At 43.3% G+C, this 21,693-nt stretch overlaps 1 protein-coding gene across 2 annotated transcripts in view; it reads right to left on the reverse strand.

The window, feature by feature from the left end:
* LOC146967309 (zinc finger MIZ domain-containing protein 1-like) overlaps positions 1-21,693 on the reverse strand; it is a 115,054-nt gene that overhangs the window by 27,243 nt on the left and 66,118 nt on the right. For both annotated transcript variants that reach the window (XM_085761821.1, XM_085761820.1), the window contains exons 3-5: positions 15,970-16,089; positions 9,312-9,425; positions 3,979-4,084 (exon numbers count right to left, since the gene is read on the reverse strand). In XM_085761821.1, the coding sequence (XP_085617947.1) occupies positions 3,979-4,084; positions 9,312-9,425; positions 15,970-16,038 (289 nt within the window). In that variant the 5' untranslated portion in view covers positions 16,039-16,089. The remainder of the gene's footprint in view (positions 1-3,978; positions 4,085-9,311; positions 9,426-15,969; positions 16,090-21,693) is intronic.

Consider the following 21,693-nt stretch of genomic DNA (forward strand, 5'->3'; position numbering starts at 1 on the left):
ATAATAAAGAACTCAATGACATCGTTGTTACGAATTAAAGTTTTATGAAACACTTGAAAATGTTCATCTTAATGACTGTTTTCTCCTTCTTTCTTTGAAATAGGTAATTTCTCACTAACCTCGACTTTAAAAAAAAGTAATCGATATCTTGGAATAAGTTAATTGCTATAGCTTTAAAATAGCGCTGCTCTTTCTCTTCAGCTGTTCAGTTGCATTCGACACAGATTTATGGATTGAGATGCACATGAAGATTGTAGATGTTGAAACTTGGCTCAGTTGACGATGGATATTCTAGATAGATAGCTAATCTGTATCTACAACTGCAAACAAACACAGCATCCCCCCTCCTACGCAGGCTTATGCTTCTTCATGCTTGAACTAGTTGGAAAAACTGAGCAGCCAGCCACCTTCTCAAATCTCATCATGAAACTCCCACTGTCAGTAAAAAAAAAACACCACCAAACAAGATGAAACAAAGTACAAAAAAAAAAAAAAAACTCAACTGCTGCCGCTTAAATATTATTTTGTGTCCTCACGTTGAAGCTGTCAACTACAACCCACAATGGATCAAACATGGAAAATGCATGTGTAGAGAGGAGTGGTGGGACAACCCTGGGCCCTGATAGACCGAGAGCTGAAGCCCAACCAATTACTTGCTGAATAGCTGGTTTACCAGGCGTTTGTTACATGAGAGAATGAACGGCTTCGGGGAGCTGAAAAAACTCAAGACTGCCTCTGCTACACCCCCACCAACCCCCCAACCCCCTCCTCCTGCTTTATAAGTTGGTGCCTCCTTTCACTCTTTTAGAGCCCAGGAATTCCAAGAGCCTGCTGAAGCGCAAACAATTGGGAATGTGCCACTCTGACCCTCTTGGAGGAAGGAGAAGAGAAAAATCGTGATTAAGCGTTTTGTCGACGCTCTCGAAAAAACCAGACTGGACCACTACAGTCTTGCTAGGAGGGGTGTGACACTGATGAAATAGGCCTAACAGGGGTTGTAATGTACTCTGTGATGGAGAGAAAGACAGAGAGAGAGAGAAAGAGAGAGGTGGGGAGGCCCTGATGAGTTTATCCACACCGGGGCGACTGATCTCCGTGGCTTTGATGTCGCCACACAGCTCTACGTGCGTGAGCTTTTGCCCCGCGGTAAGACAGTCCAAGTAATCACAGATTAATAGAGCAGGCTAATCTCATTCACAAAGAGGTCACTACTAGCAGACAGATGCCCCTCCCCCCTCGTGTTCTGCCTGAGCATTGTGGGCCGCTCGCAAAAAAAAAGGACTACAACTGGCCAATCCCCCTGAGTACATCTATTAAAGAGATCAGTAGTACAACTCACTGTGTGGAGAGTTTCCCAGTCTGCTAGCCTAGAGAGGCACATAACACACAACAAACATTAGCTTAAACCTCTAAACTGCTCACTTTGCTGAAATCCAGATTTATATATGCTAACTGATAAAATCAATAGGAGGTAATAATGAAGTTTTCCTGGGGCGAGGAGATCCATATTGCTGCTATCATTAGGATCAAGCTCTGTGTCTTTGCGGTTTTGCCCGTATAAGCGTTTTTTCTGAGGAAAAAAAAAAAAAAAATTAACAAACTAATACCTTAAACTGTTGGAAGCATTTCACGGTGAATCAATTTGTCAACGCTATACAACCTGTTTCAGCTGTAAGTTGACTGTGAACATTGATTTCCTCCCGCTGAAATCAGCTCTGTCCTGCTCTCAGCACAATCACCCCCCACCCACCCCAATTTGCTCCCATGTTCAGGAGAGGAATTTAGATGACATAACAGAAATGTAATAGCTCCAGCACGCCGCGTGTCAGAGCCAAGACAAGTTAGGCCTGGTTAAAATGGGACAGCAAATCTGATTTACTTATTAGCGCTCATCCATTGACCTAATGTCCTCTGTTTGCGGACGGCCCCGCTCCCAACCACCAGAGACCCTCTCTGCCCCCCCACACCTACTTTAAGGCTTGATTTTTGGAGCAGATTACACTATGCGTGATGTGACTGAATGGAACAGTGGTTATGAGAGGAAAAAAAAACTGGCTTTAAATGCTCCCTGGATACTTGAGTCTGCTTTGAAAACTCCCAGGGTTTGGCCCGACACGAGCCCCCGTGTTAACTGAGATAAGGAACAAATATAAAGGAACAGTTTCTTCCTGTCTTGATCCAGAACATTAAGAAGTGTGTTATGCAACAAATGGTAGACCATCACCCCTTGTGCTCACGACAAAGCCGAGCCTCTGAAAAGGGGCTTTCAGCTCCGAGCAGAAACATCGGCTTGGATCGCATTTGGCAAATCTGTGAGATCTGTGGATAAATGAATTATCATTAAAACAACATTATGCAGAGGATGCTGCATCCAATCAAAATGAAATTCACCTCATACCACGTCCTTGGACCTAACCCAGCTCCTCAAGATTTATCCCCAGCTCTTTCAAAACGTCTCCTCAGTTGAACGGCAGACAACACTGATACGACTCGCCCTGTCTCTGGTGCTGGGTGTTTTGACCTGCTGCCGCCATGCCGGCCCCCCGTCATGTGACTCGCTCCCTATACCCTGTCGCTCGGCAACCCCCTCCCCGCTTGATGTTGGGGAGCTGGGTCCTGCCCCTGGGGCCCCGTGGGAGTGTCGTTTAAGAGCACATCTCCTTCAGCTGCCAGAGAGGCCTTTCTCTCCGCCTTAACAACCTCCTCGACCGGGGCCTCCACTGTGAAGGGCTTCTGGGAACGTCTCTGCAGGAGTTTCCACCGGCTCTATCCCTCTCTTTACTGGCCCTCTCCTTTAAAAAAATATTTATGCATATACAGGTACATAATTGTCCATGAAATGCACATTGCAATGCAGCCTAAACACAAGTACTTGGCACTTTCTGGATGACTACTGTTGCAGGAAATTATTCAGCCAGAGAATCAATTGGCAATCTTATCTAAGCCTATGAAGTAGGGCCTGAGATTTGATTTAGGATTAAGTAGAATTAGAACATTTGGTGGTGTAAGTTAATTGCAGGCGGAGAATGATTCCCCTCCTGTGGCTGACACAAGAGTGACATCGCATGATATGAAGCCTCATATAACCACATATAAAAACCGTGAAGTCCATAAATCAAGAAAAAGGCAAACACAAGTGAAAATTCGAACAAGATGTGGCTCCGACTTTCATGTCCTAGTCGACTTAAGGCGGCTCATCCGAGAGGCCGAGCGCACGGGAGCAATTGCACAACCCCCTGTTTTTTCTCTCTGCGTAACCCAAGACAGGTGGAAACCACAAATCAAAAACTGTAAAAGAGCACAAAATATTCCTGTTATCTTCCCAAGCTGCTGACAGCCTATACGTCTTCATTCCCGTCGAGCCTCGGCATGCTTTTTTTTTTTCTCTCCTCCTCCTCGCCAGCTTGATAACAACATTTAGCAGTCTACATCCGTCCCAATAATCTATCACTGTACCCAGATGACGGCGATGTATGAAAACAGGAACTCATCATCACTGATACAGTAGTTTTCTTTGTCGTGTGTGACAAATGGAATATTCTGCTGTGTGCACTTTGTCTGAAACTCTGGAGAAGAAAACACAGATGTAGTTCTCTCTTCCGTGGACAAGTCGGAAAGTGAGATGTGACATGGAAGAAGTGAAAGATTATGCAAATAGTGAGGTTGAAAAAGGAAAAAGTTTTTTGGTTTTTTTTGCAAAATAGAGATGCTTGGACAGTTTATGATTCAGAGCAGTGAAACAATCAACAACCATCAACTGTGTACTATTAATCTTTGCAGGAAACTAATGAATAATCAGCCAGTGACCACTTTGGCTTTCCAGAAACAGTTACTTCTCTGGAGCTTCTACGACGGTCTACGGGAGCGATGGGTGGGTGTTGTGAAAAGACGCCAAAAATGCAGACAGGAACTTTGAGCCCGGACAGGCCGGCATGGCCAGATGGCTCGAGACGGCGGTTGAGAAAACTCTGCTCTTACCTGCTGATTTTGGAGTGAACTTGTCCCTGTTGGCAGCGCACACGGCCAGGAGCCGATAGCCCAGGTCCAAGTCGTAGCCCTGCTGCGCTGCTACACGGCTGACCACCTGAACATAAAGACAGCACGCAGCACTCGGTGAGGACAGGGTCAGACTCCATTATTCCTACCAGGACATGCACTGCAAAAACTCAAAACTTTCCAAGAAAATTTGTCTTATTTCTTATCAAAAATTCTTATCTAATTTCTAGGCAACACTAATCTCTTTCCACTTAAAACCTAGACTCATCACCTAAAAATGAACTTGTTTTTAGATTATTTGCACTTGTTTCAAACAAATTTTCACTTGAAATAAATAGAATAATCTGCCAGTGAAAGCAGGTTTTTTGTGCTTGTAATAAGGAAGAAAAACTTGCTCCACTATCAGATTTTTCTACTTATTTCAAGTGAAAATACCCTTGAAAGAAGTAAAAAGTGTCTAAAAACAAGCTACTTTTTAATGTGATGAGTCTTATTTTAATTTTATTTGAGTTTTTACAGTGTAACTTATCACACGTAGCTCATGAAAGATAAAGCATCTTTTGTTACTTAACTTGGAAAAGCACGTCTGACCTTACATAAATACTGTATCATGACAGTGCAAGTCTACAAATGCATTGTTGAAGTGCGATCAACTTAATTTGATTGTTAAAGAATGAAAACTCTTTTTTCTTTTGAAGATTTTATTCACTCTGGTTCCTTTATTCTCCAAAAATTCAAGAAGATGAAGGTCACAGATATGCCAATTGTATTATCAGCTAAATCACAGCAGTGACAACTAGAAAGTGCTCACTTGCCACAAGGCTGCAAAATGCTTTAACGTGTCATTTTATGTGTTTATTCTCAGAGAGAGAGAAAAAAAACAGCAAAACTAACAAACAAACAAAAAAAACAGCAACACTTTCAAATCTGCATCTGCATCTTATCATCTCAACAGAGTTAGAGGTCTCATGTTCTGACCAGATTTAGAGAAGCTAAAAGAAAGAGGCGCATTCATCTCCTGCAGGGTGGAGTATCCTAACGCTCTCTTGGCTGAGGCTCCCAAAAAAAAAAAAAAAAGTCATTGCAACGTTCAGTTCATGCACAATGCTGCTGACAGAGAGCACCTCACCCCTGTTCTTAAATCTTTACACCAGTTAGCTACAGAATAGGTTTTAATGTGCTGCTGTTAGCTGATAAATCACAAAATAACACCTCTGATTGCCTTGAAGTATATAAACCCTGCAGGGCTCTTGGGTCTTTAAGACGCAGTCAGCTGGTAGAATTTCAAGTAAGAACCAAAAAAGGCTGAAGCTGCTTGTAGTTACAATGCTGCACACATGTGGAATCAACTTCCTAATGATGTTAAATGCGCCCTGACTTGTGCCAAATCTAAATGAAAAACTCTGCTGTTCTCCTGTGCTCATGACATGATTGGTTTTCTCTACTGCACTTTTATTTCCTCTGCTGCATTTTGGGGCACCTAACAATTTACTGACTGCACTGTAACCGCAAAATCGTATTTTCACTCTAGTATTGTTGTTGTTGTCTGTTCACATTTCATTTTCATTTGTATCACTCATCTCTCAAATGGTTTTATTGTGATTTTTATTACTAATTCTATTGCACACACTCACACAAACAAAACAACAATACAAATATGGCCCATCTATACAGTGTTCTGACGTGGGCAGTGATTTGTTTTGATGTATGATTGCATGTATAGATGACAGAACCGTATTAACTACTGACAGATTCTGGTAGTTGGACACATCAGGGGACTGAACATTTTGTCTTGACGTTTTCCCAGATTCTGGCTGTTACATAAGAGCGAAGTTTGGCAGCATCAAAGATCTATTTGAACTTAAGGGATAAAGTCCCTACAAGTTTATCAGTTCCATATGAGCTGGTGGACAGCAAGATGAGAAGAAAATGTGGCCCCTAGTGCATGGATGCCCAACTGAGAGGAAACATTAAGAGAAACATCCACATGCCATAGGAGGCGATGTAAATCACCCTTATGTGGCACACGTTGCTTTGATTTACCATCGCCATTATCAGCTCAAAGAGACCCGCTCAAATCATTTCGACCTTCAGGACATACTAAGTCCTGTGTGGACCACACTGGGCCTCACTAAAGACAGATTCTTCTCCCTGCCTGGCTTTTCATAGCTGCGATCCTGCTGTCACACTCCGAAGTTCAAGACAAGCCCTGAGGTAGTACAGCTGAACACTGCTGCCTGCACCATATCATTTTCTTCTGTAAGTATAGTCTTGACGTGACACCAAAACAGTGTGTGTATATCTGGCCTTTATTTATAGGAATTGCCCATTAAGAAGAAGATATATGAGTGTAGGCTGCCTAATTAGAATCTAAACTTGTGAGGGACATTTTGCTAAATGGTAATTCTAGTGTAAGAAGTTACAACAGGCAGTTCTAATTTCAGGACTTAACAACCAGTAGGGTTGCGGTGGATTGTCTACCATAAGGCAAGCATGTGCCTTTACATTCAACCTCTTATTTATTTTTACTAATTTAATCAATGCAATGTGCAATGCGTAGTTTTAACGCTTGCCTTCTAAAGGTTCATTTTTCAACTTGCAAAAAGTCAACTTTGCTTGTCTTGAAAAAGCTACAGTACGAGAGTTCTTGAAACTCCTCTCTGTGGGGCTACAACTCATGATTTGGGTTGAGTGTAATTTTAGCATGCTAATATGTTCACACAAACAATGCAAACTAATGTTCACAGGAAGGACAGTGAGGACCAATCATGTTAGCTGTGCATTTAGCATGGCAAATGTAATTAGCAAGCCTAAGACAGATAAGCAGTGAAACTTCCTTTATGAGGTCAGTTCATTTATTTGGCTTATTTTAATTATTAATGACAAAATAAATTGATTTTCTAGCTTCTTTACAGGTGATGCTCAAAGGCTTCACCTTGATATTAAAACACACAGAGGTTTGTACACAATTTTTTCCCCCGTTTCTTAGTAACAAAACTGGGATAGTTTTTTTTCTGAAACACCCAAAGCCAGATTCAAAGGCATATTCATGTGACAACCATGTAATCCACTTCAGACTTCAATCATTTATTTATCAGTGACCTTGAAATAAGAATAATTATTTAACGCATAACGGTGCTTGAAAATGATCAATCTTGCATGACATTTAATTACTCCAAAATAATATGATAACATTACTGATTTCCCCCTTGTGCAGTGTGCATACTACAGTACAAAAAAAAAATCTTATCCAGCTAGTTTTTGTTTATCCGTTGGCAAATTGTTTTGTTTGGTATCATTGCAAAATTTCTTCTGATGACACAATATTTAGTTCTTTGTCTGATACCACAAAATGCAGATGGTGAGGCAACACTGAGATACCAACATGCAGAAAAGGGTGTAGTGTTTACCAGTACAGCCTGAGAGCGGGTAATTTCACAATCACATCAGATTCTCTGTGCTGCCTCCCAGGGTGGTTCACACTAAGGTCTATACAACCCATAAACTAAAAGGAAAAGCCTTGAGATTTTCACGGCAGGAAACAAATTGAATTGGCGAAATGCAGGAAAATTCACCTGCTGCTGCACATTAAAGCAGTAATACAAAGAATCACTTGAATGGAGGGATGTGTCACTGCGCTTTCACTGAGGTGATCAAGTGCAAAATCTCTCTCCGGCTCCTTCTTCGCTCCTGCTGTATAGCCACGCTACCTCGGCAGGGTTACAAATCGCACCTAACAGGACCTATATGTATCTCTTATCTACTGCTGGAGGCAATATGGAAATGAGCATGTTAAGTATGGCCCAAGGTGACAGGTGAGTGACACATCCGCAGTCCAGCCATTGTTCTGCTGATGGTGCACTCGGGCCCAAAATTTGTCAAGAATGGAGAGTAATTCCTCCATTTAGCGGCTCCTCTGTCTGCATTGACACAGAATAATTCTGAGAGTGTTTTTTAATCTTTTACTCGAGGAAGACCCATTAAAAATCTATGAAAAGATATACCAAATACTCACCCCCCCGTTGGTTTGAAAAGTGGCTCATCTGAGTGGTTTGTGCTTTGCTCCTTTGCTGGCAGAGGGAGGCTGTAGTCAGCTCGGATTCAAATCAGTTACAATGGATTCCCAAAAAGGCAAAAAACCCCAAACAAATAAATACTGTATAAAAACCTTATCCAGACACCTCTTAACAGGAATCTGCCTGTTCGCCAAAATATAGCTAAGCAAATTTGTTGTGTAGCACCTATAGCTGTTTACATTTCTTAGCACTGTAAGCTTACGTAGCAGTAAGTAAACAGCTAACTGCTCACACTGTGTTTTTGGCATAGTTAGGTGATAAAACAACAATGCTGAACCAACGAATTTCAGCATATTCCAAATACTACATTACCAAAAATATAATAGACCAATACAGTATACCAAAATCCTTCTGTTGCTACTGCAGTTCGTCATCTTGTGGCTAGCCAGAATTGCCAGTTACCAGCTAACCATGCTCAGAACAAACAGAGGTTAATTTAACTACTGAGTAATACTAACTTATTCTACGCCTCATTTAGGAAAGGTTGATAAGTTTGTAGAGATTTTGATGCTGTTTTGAATCCGAGCTGCCAGCTATTGTGTCCAGAGCAAGCTACCAACATTTCATGGCCACCTTTCAACCCAACAGGTGAACCCAAAGGACATTTCTGGTGGGGTATTCCTTTAAACAGACACAGACTATAAAAGAACCACATATTTATCTTGTTTGACAGCTAAGTGCAGCGTAGTAGACAAACAGCTTTGCCCTCTATGTGTAATTAAAACTTGCAAACACTTGGTACTTGTTTCCATTATGGCCAAAATCTCGTCTTTGTTTACAGTGTACTTCTGAAAACAAGTCTTTTTTTTTCAAATGTCATGGGATACTAATTATTCAATTAATCAAAAGCCCCCAGACATTTAAGTGTGGGAATTACAGGGTTTGAAACTGCATTTTTTTTTCATGAGCGCTGATTGCTTTGTGGTTTGAGGACGTTATTGCACTCGTCCTTTTCCTGTTCCAGTGCGCTGATTTCATGAGCCACAGCACCGACTGCAACAGAAGTCTCTAAAAGGTGACTAAATCTCAGTAGTTTCCAGCGTCTCGAATGCTTTTTTATTGTCCAGTGACCTCGGTGAAGATCGGGCAGCGAGACATGAGTTCTCTTGTTTCCCACAGGGAGTTATGGAAAGAGCCACTGACTGCAGCAGTTGTTTTAGCAGCCCTCTCCTTGTCCTTGAACCTTTGAGTATGAGACAGCAGAGGGAGAAGAGGGGGGGGTTACGGCTGGCGACTTACCGTTAGGCATCCCATCAGGCTTTGCTCGAAGGGTCGCTGGAAGGCTCGGGGGTCGCCGCACCAGTCCAGCAGCTCTGTTGCTGCTGTTTGGAAATTTGCTGGATTTTGTAAGTGCTGTGGGGAAGAAAAGGGGAAAGATTTAGTCCAGACACATTGTAGTCACAAGAAAACAGTAAAGAGATGCATAATAAGTTACTCATTAATTTATTTGTTTGTAGATGATGGATTAGCATATAAGACAAGATGAGAAAGTGCTGGATAATTGGGTTCGGTTTTATTCAGTCAATCATTTATACTTGCAAAATGTATGCACATATGGACAAATATAGACCCAAAACATTTTAATACATTACACTGGAAAATTGTATTTCTTTATAATATATTATTGCAACACTCCTGCCCTGCTAAAACTGCTTTGACATAATGAAACTACAGTATAAGGTTTACTTTAGTTTCCTTTAATAAAAAGTTTCAAACCTGAGTTTTCTGAGTAGCCTATCAGATTCTGGAGGAATCTGCAAAGGATGCAGAGCCAAAAGATGTGGAGGATAAGGTTAGACTACCTGCCAAGTTTTGCTGCCTCCTTGAATCCGCATAAGAGATAGAAAATAAATGAGTTGGTAGTGATAGAAAAGATCGATTGTCGCCAACAGGAGGGCCACACCAATAACAGGATGAATAATTAAAAGTACTTAAGTGTCTAAAAAAGAAAACAGCATTTCCAAAACTGTGCTTATAACACTTTAGACTGCTTTTGCTGCAACGATCTGGTATGAGGAGGCATGTCCCCATTAGACTGGTGTCTCCACCTCACCCTCCCCAGGTTTGTGTAGCGCTGCCTTGCCACTAAGTGCAATAAATCTCCTTGTGTGGCGGCATGAATAGCGGAGGAAGGCCTTATTTCACCAGCCGGCCCTGAGCTGTGCTGTGACTTTATCTGACAACAGGCTCCTTGACCTACAGGCACCCCTTTATGGCATTCATTCCCCAACTGGAGCCAGCAGCCCACTCACTAACCCTGCTGTCTGTCTTGCTGTATAGCAGCACAGGAAACTGAAAAATGGACCTCTCTGGGTTGCCACAACGGACTCGATGTTGGTCATTGATCCTCTCTAAAAGCTTTCAAACCTCAATATGAATTTTATACAAGAGCAGACTCACTACCTCCACTCTGCAGTAATCTGTTGCCTTTGGAGAGATTATGCACACAAGCCTTTGTAGTGCACTTGTACAAACCAGACACAAATGGACTCCCACTCCATGGCATCAAAGGTAAATAGAATGGTTTGTCAGCCTTCTTAACACATCTGTGTGCTTTGATTTCACTGTCAGAGAATAAAGGAGAAGAGGAAGTGACAGCTGTACAGTCGCTGCCTCGCAGTGCTTTTTTCTTGTTTGCTCTTTAGGGGGCAGCAGAGGTCAGGATTTGGTAAGGCAGCTTTCATATCAATTTACAAAGCCAGCATTTGACAAGGGCTGGATGAAACCAGTCTTGTTTATTCTATGCTCTGTCCGAGCTCTGCTCCTCAGTCGCCCGACGTGTCTTTGTTGGGGGAGACTGAGATGAGACGTGGTCGGGCTGCTGAGCATGTAAATTCTAATGGTGGATAAAGTCTCCTGGAGAAACACACACATCCACAGATGCTAAATTTAGATGAGTCTGGAAGCTAGACAACACACGCAATCAGTGCACCAAGGATGGAGAAGGGGGGGGGGATATATAGAGGAGAGAAAAAAAACACACGGCACCACCACTTGGGCTTGAAGTGATTACTGTTCTTTGCACTCAGAACAATTGGTCCCACCAGTGTGGCTGTCACCGGGAGAGCTTGGCACTGCCACGCCACAGATGTTCTCCCTTCTCTGGCCAAAACCCACCAATCAAACCTAAACTAGTAGCCAAGAGACCCCCCACCCCCCCCCACACACACACACATCCCCTTCGCCCCTTGTCCTTATCCCCTGGGTGAGAATGCTCCTCCAACATTTACACTCCAGTTAAAGCTCAGACCAGCTGAAGGGAAACAAAGCCGGACGAGACTTGCAGTGTCCAGAGAATACAGTTTTCTTCAGATACAATCATCCTCTGCTGCAGTCCCCGTTTGAAAACAACTTGATCTGCACATCTGCAGCTAAACTGAATGTGACAGCGAACGCGATCTGGCACTGGCTCCTTTTTCCTCTTAGAATCACTGCTTTTTTTTTTTCTTTTTTTTTTTTGCTGCTGTTGTTTTTCTACATTCACCGATGCCCCAGAGCACTGAAGACATATTAATGGAGACAATTAACCCTGGAAAGAACACAGTGGCAGACAAAAAAAAAAACACAACAAAAACACACAGATCCAAAGCCAGTGCAGAAATACGGAGAGGGATGGCTTCAAGTTCATCTTGAAATATTGACACACTCTGAGGAAGTGCTCCTGCAGCGAAAGGAGAGTTCATAGTTTCCGCCAAATCCCCGAACATATCAGTGAGTGGAGAGTCTGACAGCAAAACCGGCTTCCCCACAGTGAGAGGAAAAATACTGTCTCTGAAATAAATACCAGCAGTATCACAGAACCCATCTTCCCTAAAGTGCTCACAATGGTGCAATTCTGGGATACGAGAGGAAAACAAACTGCCACTGAGAAACTATGTGTCGGGTGGGGGGGGTGGTGGAATCAGATAACTTGTTTTATGTATCACTTTTTAACATCTTTGTTTGTTTGGAGGTTAAACAAGTGAACAAATTTATTTTGCTGTATCACTTTTTTAAAACTTACAGATATGCTCCCTTGAGGTAGCAGCGACTGTGCAGCAAAAGGAAAGAAGCACCATCAGTACTGTTTAATTTACAATGATTGATGTAAAAAAAAAAACACCAGAGCTGCAACTAATATCTATACTATAATATTAATTTGTTGATTTGATTTGTATTAATCAACTAAGCAAGTTCCCAGAGACTGAGATAAAATGTTGTTTTTCTAGAAGTGCAAAGATTCTCAATTGTTAATGATATAAAACAGCAAATCCTCATAATTTGGAGGCTTCTGTTTGGGATTTTTTGCTTAATTATGAACTAATATAAGTCAATTAACAAAGTTGTTGTTGAATACATTTATGTGTCTTGATAATCAATGAATCCGCTGATTGTTTGAGCACAAAACAGCAGCCTCAGGTGTCAGACTCGTCATTAACCTCTACTTTTTTCCCCAACACCAATTCAGAAGTAAACAAGGCTTCTGGAGGAATTTTATAAATGTGAAGTATCAAAAGTTGGTGAGGAAGTCGAGGTGAAAAATGACTGTGTTGTCATAGCCGAAGAAGAGTTTGCTTAAGTTATTGTTTAAAAATCACGGGGCGGTGTTTAGCTCAGTTGGTAGAGCACCCGCCCCATGTGTTGAGGCTGTAGTCCTCGCTGCAGGCGGCCCCGGTTCGAGTCCCGCGTCGGACGGCCCTATCCTGCATGTCATTCCCCCCATCTCTGCCTCCCATTTCCTGTCACACTCTCAACTGTCCTATCAAATAAAGGCATGAAAAGCCAAAAAAATATATACTTTAAAAATCACATTACTGCAATTTCACAACAAGATGGCAATTTAAAAATTACCACCGTAATGATTTCTGATTTAACTTTCAACCCATGATTCAATCAGGCCGACGGATTCCAATTTCCTCCACTTTATCATCACGCTCAGCAGTAATTTATCATTTGAGCAACAAAATCAATTTGTTCCCCTGTCCGCAGCACCGGCTGGGAGTATTCAGACAGACATGTCACATCTCCCAGAAAACAACAAACACAATGGAGGAGCCTTCATTTATATTCCTGCTCTACGTCCATACTGCCTTTGAGATGCCAGATTTCACCGTGTGCACACTTTCAATTAAAGCAAACAGCTGGATTGGTTTACAATATTTTCTTAATTATTTTAATGGCTTGGATATTGGACAATGGGGAGCAGGGGGAGAAGATAGTGAGTTAATTGTTCTGATCTCCCCTGATGATCATCTTTGTGTGCGGGGAGGAGAATAGACGGCCGGCTGAATGGGCTCACTGCTAGTCTAATTGGCAGGACATAAATGGTATTTATTATGCGGGTCTTCCAAACCCTGATTGTCTGCGGCACAAAGCTGCCTCTATTAGCAGGGTGCTGGCTCTTACTGGTCGGTTTGAAATGACCCGGCGCTTAACCATTTATTAGATGGACTGGAGGCCTCCTTGTATGCCATGGATCTCTCTAATTGGCATGTTTACCCATGTGCTGCTCCCCCGGCCGCTAACACTGGTGCGTGTTTGTTTAAATCTTTTTCCGTGTGGGGTTAACACATTCAACCCCCGCGGCATTTGAATTGTTTAAACTTTTTTGTATTTCTTTTCCTGTACTGCAAACTTCCTTTAATACAATCCATCAACTATCAGCTTTACAGCGCATCCACAGAGTCCAAATTATGACTGGATAAGGAGCGGAGATTGAATATTTAGTATCCTGCTGTGAAGAAAATAGCCAGGGTGAGGACAGGGATTGTTTACCTCTCTACCTTATTACTTAAGAACATCCAAGTGTGTCTAAGGCTTCTCTCTGTTTGCTCCCTAAACACTTGCCCCGGCTCTCGATCTGCCTCACCTTGTCTCTTTCGCAGTAATAGCTGGGAACTCCCCGCTGAGGGTAAAACAATTTGCCACGTCCACACTTGCGTCTCAGTGCAAGCCCCATACACTTTTCCCCCCAAAGGCCCTCTGATGTACTTTTCAGGAGGTGGACCTCAGCACAGAGACCAGAAACAAACGAAAAAAACGGTGCCGTCAGTTAAGAGAAGAGATCAAAGGGAGAGAGCCCTGTCGCCCGGGGTTACGCAAGTATGTCTGTTTAATTCTGCCAGAGATTCGTCCCGCAGTAAATGGTGGTGAGAAGAGAACAAAAAGCCTTGCTGGGAGTCAGCAGTGGTGGAGGGGGGAAACGAAGGGTGATGATGTGTGGGGGGGGGGGCTTCGCTCTTTGACCCCAGTCAGAAACCTGAGTCACACCACAGGCCTGATAATAGGACCAAACAGATTAGTCAAACAGGAAGAAACAGATGCATTCTGGCCCTGATTGGGAGTGCATGTGCATGTGCGTACATGTGTGCACAAGCACAAACTTCAAAAAGCAAAAACAGAGGTACTTCCCTGCTTCTTTCTATCAGCAGTAAACAAATTAAACAAATTGATCCGATGAAAGCTTCACAGCCTTGTAAAGGCAGCTTTTGTCGATGATTACCAAAACCTGTTTTAACTTGATGGTTTTTGATGAGGGATCTGAAAAAGTCGTCAGATTGGAAGATTGCAACACAAACTTAATGTGAGAAAAGGAAATCACCAAAACTCAATTCATAACATAGAGTTTATAAACATCACATGCACCTGTAAGGTACTAATATCCTTTAACTAAGGCAGTGTTTTTCAACCTTGGGGTCGGGACCCCATGTGGGGTCACCTGGAATTCAAATGGGGTCACCTGAAATGTCTAGTAATTGATTTTAAAAAAATACTGATAAAATTTCTTTTTTTATTATTCTTTTTAAAATTATAATTAAAAACACCACAGACAATCTTCAACAACTGTATTCTATACTTTAACTTTTCACAAATATAAATTGAGTTCAAATAAAATGCAGCATATAAAAATATCTGAGCTGGGGCATCTTGATTGACGGGGTCGCCCGAAAGTTGTGATGTCAAAATGGGGTCACGAGCCAAAAAAGGTTGGGAACCACTGAACTAAGGCAGTGTACAGTACATGCACATATACTCTTGGTGCTCACTGTTCTGCTGTTGTGCCAGCAGCCACCACACACTAACCCTGAAAATCTACACTGTTGCTGCTGCTGCTGCTGTTTATATACTGTAGCATCTCCAGTGCTCCACCTCCACCCCGGCTTCCACCTGTAAACTCTACTGTATGTCTATGTTCTGCTTGGGGCCAAGTTATTATCATCACATCCCATTCCCCTGCTGAGCAGAGCTTCCTTGTGGGGACTGATGAGGTCAGAGCCTTGGAGTCGAACATCAGCCCCGTACATAATCTATGTTTACATAACAACACATCCTATGGCTGACTGACCTCAAGCACAAGCGCCAACCCTACACTGGATTCCTACACAGTTAACGGCACCGCTCACAAGTATTTAGTATTTATAGTTATAGACTGATGTCTTTCAGAGATGGATGATTGATTTGCTGACCTGTAGGCAGTATTTTATGATCGTACTGTAGCTCTTCCAGGTGCAGTCTGACTTTGGATTGTACATTTTGGCAGCTTCAACTACATCAATACATCATTTTGTAGCTCTCCAGGGAAAATGTATGCTCTATGTCCAGTCTTGGGAATTTTCCTGCTCTTGGACAAACTATGAGAACATTGTCCTCTTTAGTTTTAGATGATTTATTTACTATTATCTATTGCTGTGTTAAAAAAAAAAAAAAGAAAGAAAAGAAAAGTTTGACACACATTTGTATGTCTGTTTATCTCATTTACCTTTAGGGATATAAACTTTAAATGTGCAAAGTGACTACAGATATCAGCTTACTGGAAAAGAGGAAGTATACATTTCCTTATGCAACCTGTATATAAAGCCTGGCAGACAGAAATATTGAATACCCGGTGGTAAAAGGTTGAACTAAAACAGTGTCTCACCTGTTTGATACACTGCAGACGGTCATTGGTCTGCTGTATGTGTCTGTCCATCGACGGAATAGAGTTCATGTTGATTGTCCCTCTTTGGCCTCTACCTGCCAGCCATTAAACTGGAGCGTTCTGCAACAGAAACACAGACACGTGTTAAAGCTCACCTCTTCCTAGGGAAGCTGCCAATCCCATCACCAACAGGATATTGTAGTTTAGTGTGTCAGTGTGTGTGTGTGTGTGTGTGTGTGCTTGTCCGTGCCTGTGTGCGAGCTGTGAGCTGAGCAAGGAGATATTGATTTGGCAGGTGACAAGCACCTCAGAGAGCCCAAAGGATGACATTTCTCTCAGCTCCTCTGACACCCTTAACAAGCCCTGGCGGTTGCCCCCCCGAACGCCGCCACACACCCTCGGAGACGACGCGCTGCTGGACAACTAAGAGAAGATGTCTGACCGTGTTTAAAGCGCCTCGGGGTGAACACGAACAGAGGCGGAGGGACGACGCACGGTCTGTCGGCATTACCTCAGAAAAAGTGCATGAAAGCCTTCCATCCAGGCTTGTGAGAACATTAACTTGGCATGTGGTTCTCTGTTTACATTACTGAGCCATTATATAATCTTTGGTTAACAATTATCTGTACCCTGGGCCCAGACATGCTCTACATTTCATTTCCCCCCCACCACCCCCCTCCCCCCTCCCCCCTCCCTCCTCCTCCCACTGCTCTCCAGCAACATAAGAGTTCCTCTAACAAAAGCCCTTACAGCGCACTATTGATTTTGGAGCAGCAGCTTATGGAAAACCTCTTTCTCTCCCCCTCCGTCTTTCTTTTTTTTTTTTTTTTTTTTCCAGAGGAATAATTTTTCATGGAAGGCAAACAATAGAGCTGTGGTCTGACATGCTACATAACATTATTACAAGTTAAAAAGTATTACAAGCTACATTAAAGGTTATCAATTTTGCCTGTGGGGTCTGATTTAATGTTGCATTCAACGTCATATAAATATCAGAGTCGGGGTGTCGGCTATAACTCACAGTGACCTACAGCTTCAAGTGGAGGGGTGAGTGAATTAATAAGTGCATGCTATATGGGTGGTGGTTTGATATGTAACCCCTCCATCTTCACCCATCGTCTCCCCTCCCTCCCTCCATCCTCCCCCCCTTTTGCTACTGCAGGGGCATCTCTTCCTGTGGCGCATCATCTCTCTCTCTCTCCACCCTTCCCCTCAGTCACATCACTCAGAAGCCACCCACCACCCCCCACCACCAACCATCTTTCTCCATTACCATCACACAGTGAGAAATTTCTCTGCACAAAGTACCGGTGAGATGAGGGAGAGAGAGGAAGAGAGAGAAATGGAGAGAGAGGAAGAGAGAGAGAGGGGAGGCAGCATGCTGCACCACACTGATAATACTCACTTAGGGGTCTCTAGCTGGATTTAACGGCAGGGCCAGTAATCTACTCCACTAGACAGCTAAAGAGCTTTTATGCTACCTATTGGAGTTGCTCATGCCTGTACTTGAGAGGAGAGAAGGGCACACTAGTGCATTCCTCTCCATAAATTAGAAAGCTCGTAATGAAAAGAGACATCGGAGGAGTTTTTTTTTTTCCCCCACTCCGACTCACTGTGCAGATGAAAAGTAAGCTACTTGTTTGTTGCTGTTTTTTAAATCTCACATGGGCAAACTTTCGAAAAGTTGAGGAAGGGTCTATTTATGGAGAACATTCACATTTCTGAATTTTTATGGAGGTGGTGACCAGAAGCCGGCAATCCTAGAAATATAAACAAAACGTGTAGAAAAGGAAGTCAGTATTTTTAGTGATTTTGGTCATCCTGAATGTCACACCTCACTCCAGGCGGTAAAACCATGTCCATGCACTGACTTTTTTCTCTTTTTTTTTTTAAGTTCACACTGGCCTCAGTCCCCTGTCTGTGCCAGCTGATACTGAGCTGCTCCTTGGCGAGGAGCAGTTCCCCTGGACCACCGTGCCCCTCAGCCGCCAGCAGGTGTCTCCCTGGCCCTTCAAAGGCCTGGCTAGTGGCACAAAGAAGGCGGAGCGGTGTTGCTTTAAGCCTTTACAAGCTCTACAAATCCTCAGCTGCTGCTTCCTAACAGGGCCCACTCAGCCCGGCACTGCCTGTCTGACCTTGTGGTTATTGATGAGCGAGTCGACCTGCGCTCTCCGTCTCTCTTCCCCGCTGCCCTTCCCTCCGCTCTCTCCCCCTCTTTTCTCACTCCATGTCATTTCTCTTACCTCCAACGGCGAGTTAAAATAAGGGGAAAGAAAGGAGGCTGGGCTCTGCTTCCTCTGTTAAACACACATCCTAACAATATATCTGACCTCCATGCACTGTTTTGTGTCTTACTTATTTATTTTCCTCCCTGAGATCGTTAAAAAATTAAAAATGAGATGACTTAGTTGGGGAATAATTTAATTTTCAGATATTCACTTGTTCTAATTAAACACTAGTTCTTTGTTATATCTTTAATGACTAACAAGAGCCAAATTAAAGATTAAATCCGTGATACAGCGGAGATATGACAACAGATGCAATTATGAGCCTGCCCCTATTTACTTGCTCTTTTTTAATCTTACAGATGTTATCATTTATTATGTTCTCTGCACCATTACCCTATGTGAACTTATTTGCCTTGATTCAGCTAGTTACCCCCAGAAATCCTGCTGCACACTCTTTTTTTGGAGTGTGTGTGTGTGGTGGTGTAGGGTGGGGTGGGGTTGGTGTGTGGGGGGGTGCAGATACACGCGTTACTTGAGCTTAATTTACTGCAAATTGCACGGCAGGCGTTACACAACAAGTTGAGAGCTGTGGATTCCTGCACAACAAAAGACACATGGGGGAGCGGAGGTTGGGCAGAGGAGGAGGGAGACCCGCTTTTCCTTCCCTATTCAAGGGGGAGCTAAAATATATGTATTGAGTGGGAGCTGTAATAAAACGAAACGGGTGAGGAGATGCAGGCTGGGAACAAATATGAAAGGCAGTGGAGTATGGCGGCAAGGCGATGGAGCACCACCAGAGGATTGGATGAAATTATCTCTTTATAATCAGGGGGCTTCTGCATGGCTGCCTCCTCCATTGCCCAGTGACAGATGAGGCCTACCTCTTCAAATGGGCTTTTCACTGTGCTATCAGCCCACCTCTAGGGTAAAACAATGTTTTTCTTCCCCCCTGTACCACCACTTTAAAAGCTTTGTTTCCACGCGGCACCCTGCGGAGGACAGGACCGACTCCCATCAGGCAGAGTCCATGTTTGTCTCATTACGTGATTATGTTACATAAGTTTACCTCGACAAGGGCTGCAGATTTAATTTGATGACAAAACAGCGCCAGCCACGACAGCGGCAGGAAGAAAGACGATGACGCTAAATAACTCTGAGCATTATCTCCGCTTAGTAACGGGGAATGCTTTTTGAACTGTCACAACTGCACAGTTTGGAATATAAACATTATTTCAGACGCCCGAAAAAACCCCAACCTCTGCATCTTCAAAGAGAGCTCCTAGCCTGTTGATGTAATGTAGACGAGTTGTGTGCCTCTGCTGTGCAGGATAAAAACAGTCTGAGGGGGGAGAGGAGTAGACAATGATTAGCTTTATCCCACCATCACAGCAGAACAAATGGATCATGAACCCTCGCCGCTTTACACAGTCTCTCAGCTGAGCTGTCAAGGCGCAGGGAAGTGGTAAACAGATTTAATTTATTCATATAAATGGCTTGTGAACCAAAACAGTCAAGCTACTCTGGGACCGGGCACACTGCGTTGTTTAATATATTTCCACTTTATTTCAACTTGGCTCTTAATTTTGTAGTTTTGGTCATTACTTATGATAACATTGATATAATAACTGCTAATATGTGCAAACATGGAAACCACGGGTTCATCCCAGACTCCAAATCAAAAGTGAACTCATCCTAAATATAACAGTCACTCATTTCACAGGAAACTGCTGCACAGGCACAACTCAGTATCACTGATCAGCTTAGTTTACAGATTCAATCGTGTCATATTTCATTACATTAAGTGTAAACATCCTCTTAATCTGCAAAAAGTTAATTTGCTTTTTCCAAAACAATTTCCCGTATTATTAAAAACACACTATAAGAAATGAACTACAGTTAAAGCAGATATCAGTGGAATGTTTTTGTTAATATAAGTCCTAAATAGTCCTATTTTCCGTCAGCAATCACTTACATGAAGTATTTCAGCCTAAACACGAGTCTCTCCGTCACTCTGCTCTGCTGTAACCCGAGGAGAAAATTTTCCTTGTGGGATACAAGTGTTATCCAATGAGGGGAGAGAACGGCATGAAGGGCTGTGTGTGCAGCCAAGGGATGCGCGTGAATGTGGTGACGTAGCACGAGGACCAATTGATGCCTGACAAGGGCGGGGGCTGCTAACTCATGGTGCGTTCAAGGAAACTCGTACTTTGTGTTTTTCCTTCCTGTGAAGTCATACCAGTTCGATCTGGTACGAGTTCACGGGTCGGAAGTAACGAGTGGCCGTTATAGGGAACTTTCACAGACAACAGGACGGTAAAAACACGAGCTACGGGTTACCTGGAACGCTACCAAGTCGTAGTTGTGACTTGAAGCTGTAACTTACGGTTTCAAAAGCCTGCCTTGAACACAGCATTAGCCGAAACGGCCGTGCCGCTGTTATCTGCTTTAATATGAAAAGTTTCAAGACATTTTTTTTTTTTAAGTGACGCTTGTGTAAATTGTGTGTTCAAATCAAATTTCAGGTGAGCGCAGAGAAACTTTGACCCCTTTTAGTGGCTTAATGTTGTCTCAGGTCAAAGGTCAAACATCCAAGTGATGTCACAATGAGCTCGACCCATTTCTGAGTGGAGGGGCGACTTTAAATAAATCAAACCTACGCATTAAAGGGAGAGTGTGAGGGGTGGCTGCAGGAACTGAAAGACAGCGAGCCGTGCTGGCAAGCCCGGACCACACACACACACACACACACACACACACACACACACACACACACCCATACACACACAAATCTTCTCACCTTCCCTAGAGTGCTGGACCAGCATCATGATACCATAACAACACCCTCAGTCACTCCTAATGTGCTTTACAACAACACTACAGGCAGGGTGTTACACCTCCACAGAGCTGTGTGAAACATCCCCCTCAACTAACGCACACACGTACGCACACGCACACACACACCTCACTAATCGAAAGCTTAAAGTACTGCTGACACTATTAAAACAGAACGAGGTGGCCTGAGTGAACAAATCAGCATCACTCCCGCACCTTGTGAGGACACATCAAGACGCGCTGCTCAAGGTGATCGTGCCCCCGCGTGTCGCCTATTGTAGGTGAATTAGGCAATAAAAGACTAATCTGCGCCATCATTGACTAGGGCTCGCCTGTTTGCAGCACTTGCTTAAGGGCGATAAAGATGAGGGAGGAGGAGGAGGAGGAGGAGGAGGAAGCATCTCTTTACCCTCATGATTTTAATGAGCTTTGATTCCGAGATATGTCTTGTTTTCTTCCGACTGTCGGCCGAGGCCGGCGTGAAAGCTCCCCTTTAATTATCTCAGCATTGTAGAGAGACGCCCTTTTCTTGCGCTGAGGGAGGGGTGTTTAGTTTGGAGAGGGCAGCTCTAGGACTCCAGGTGTCTGCCTGGTTCTCTGCCTGGTAAGTGGCCAGACAGGCAGCAGAGGACAAAGCTGTGTTTGTTCGACAGAGGAAAAAGCA

This window comes from Trachurus japonicus, chromosome 19 (genome assembly GCF_045865225.1).
Source record: "Trachurus japonicus isolate A0001 chromosome 19, Traja_1.0".
NCBI lineage: Eukaryota > Metazoa > Chordata > Actinopteri > Carangiformes > Carangidae > Trachurus > Trachurus japonicus.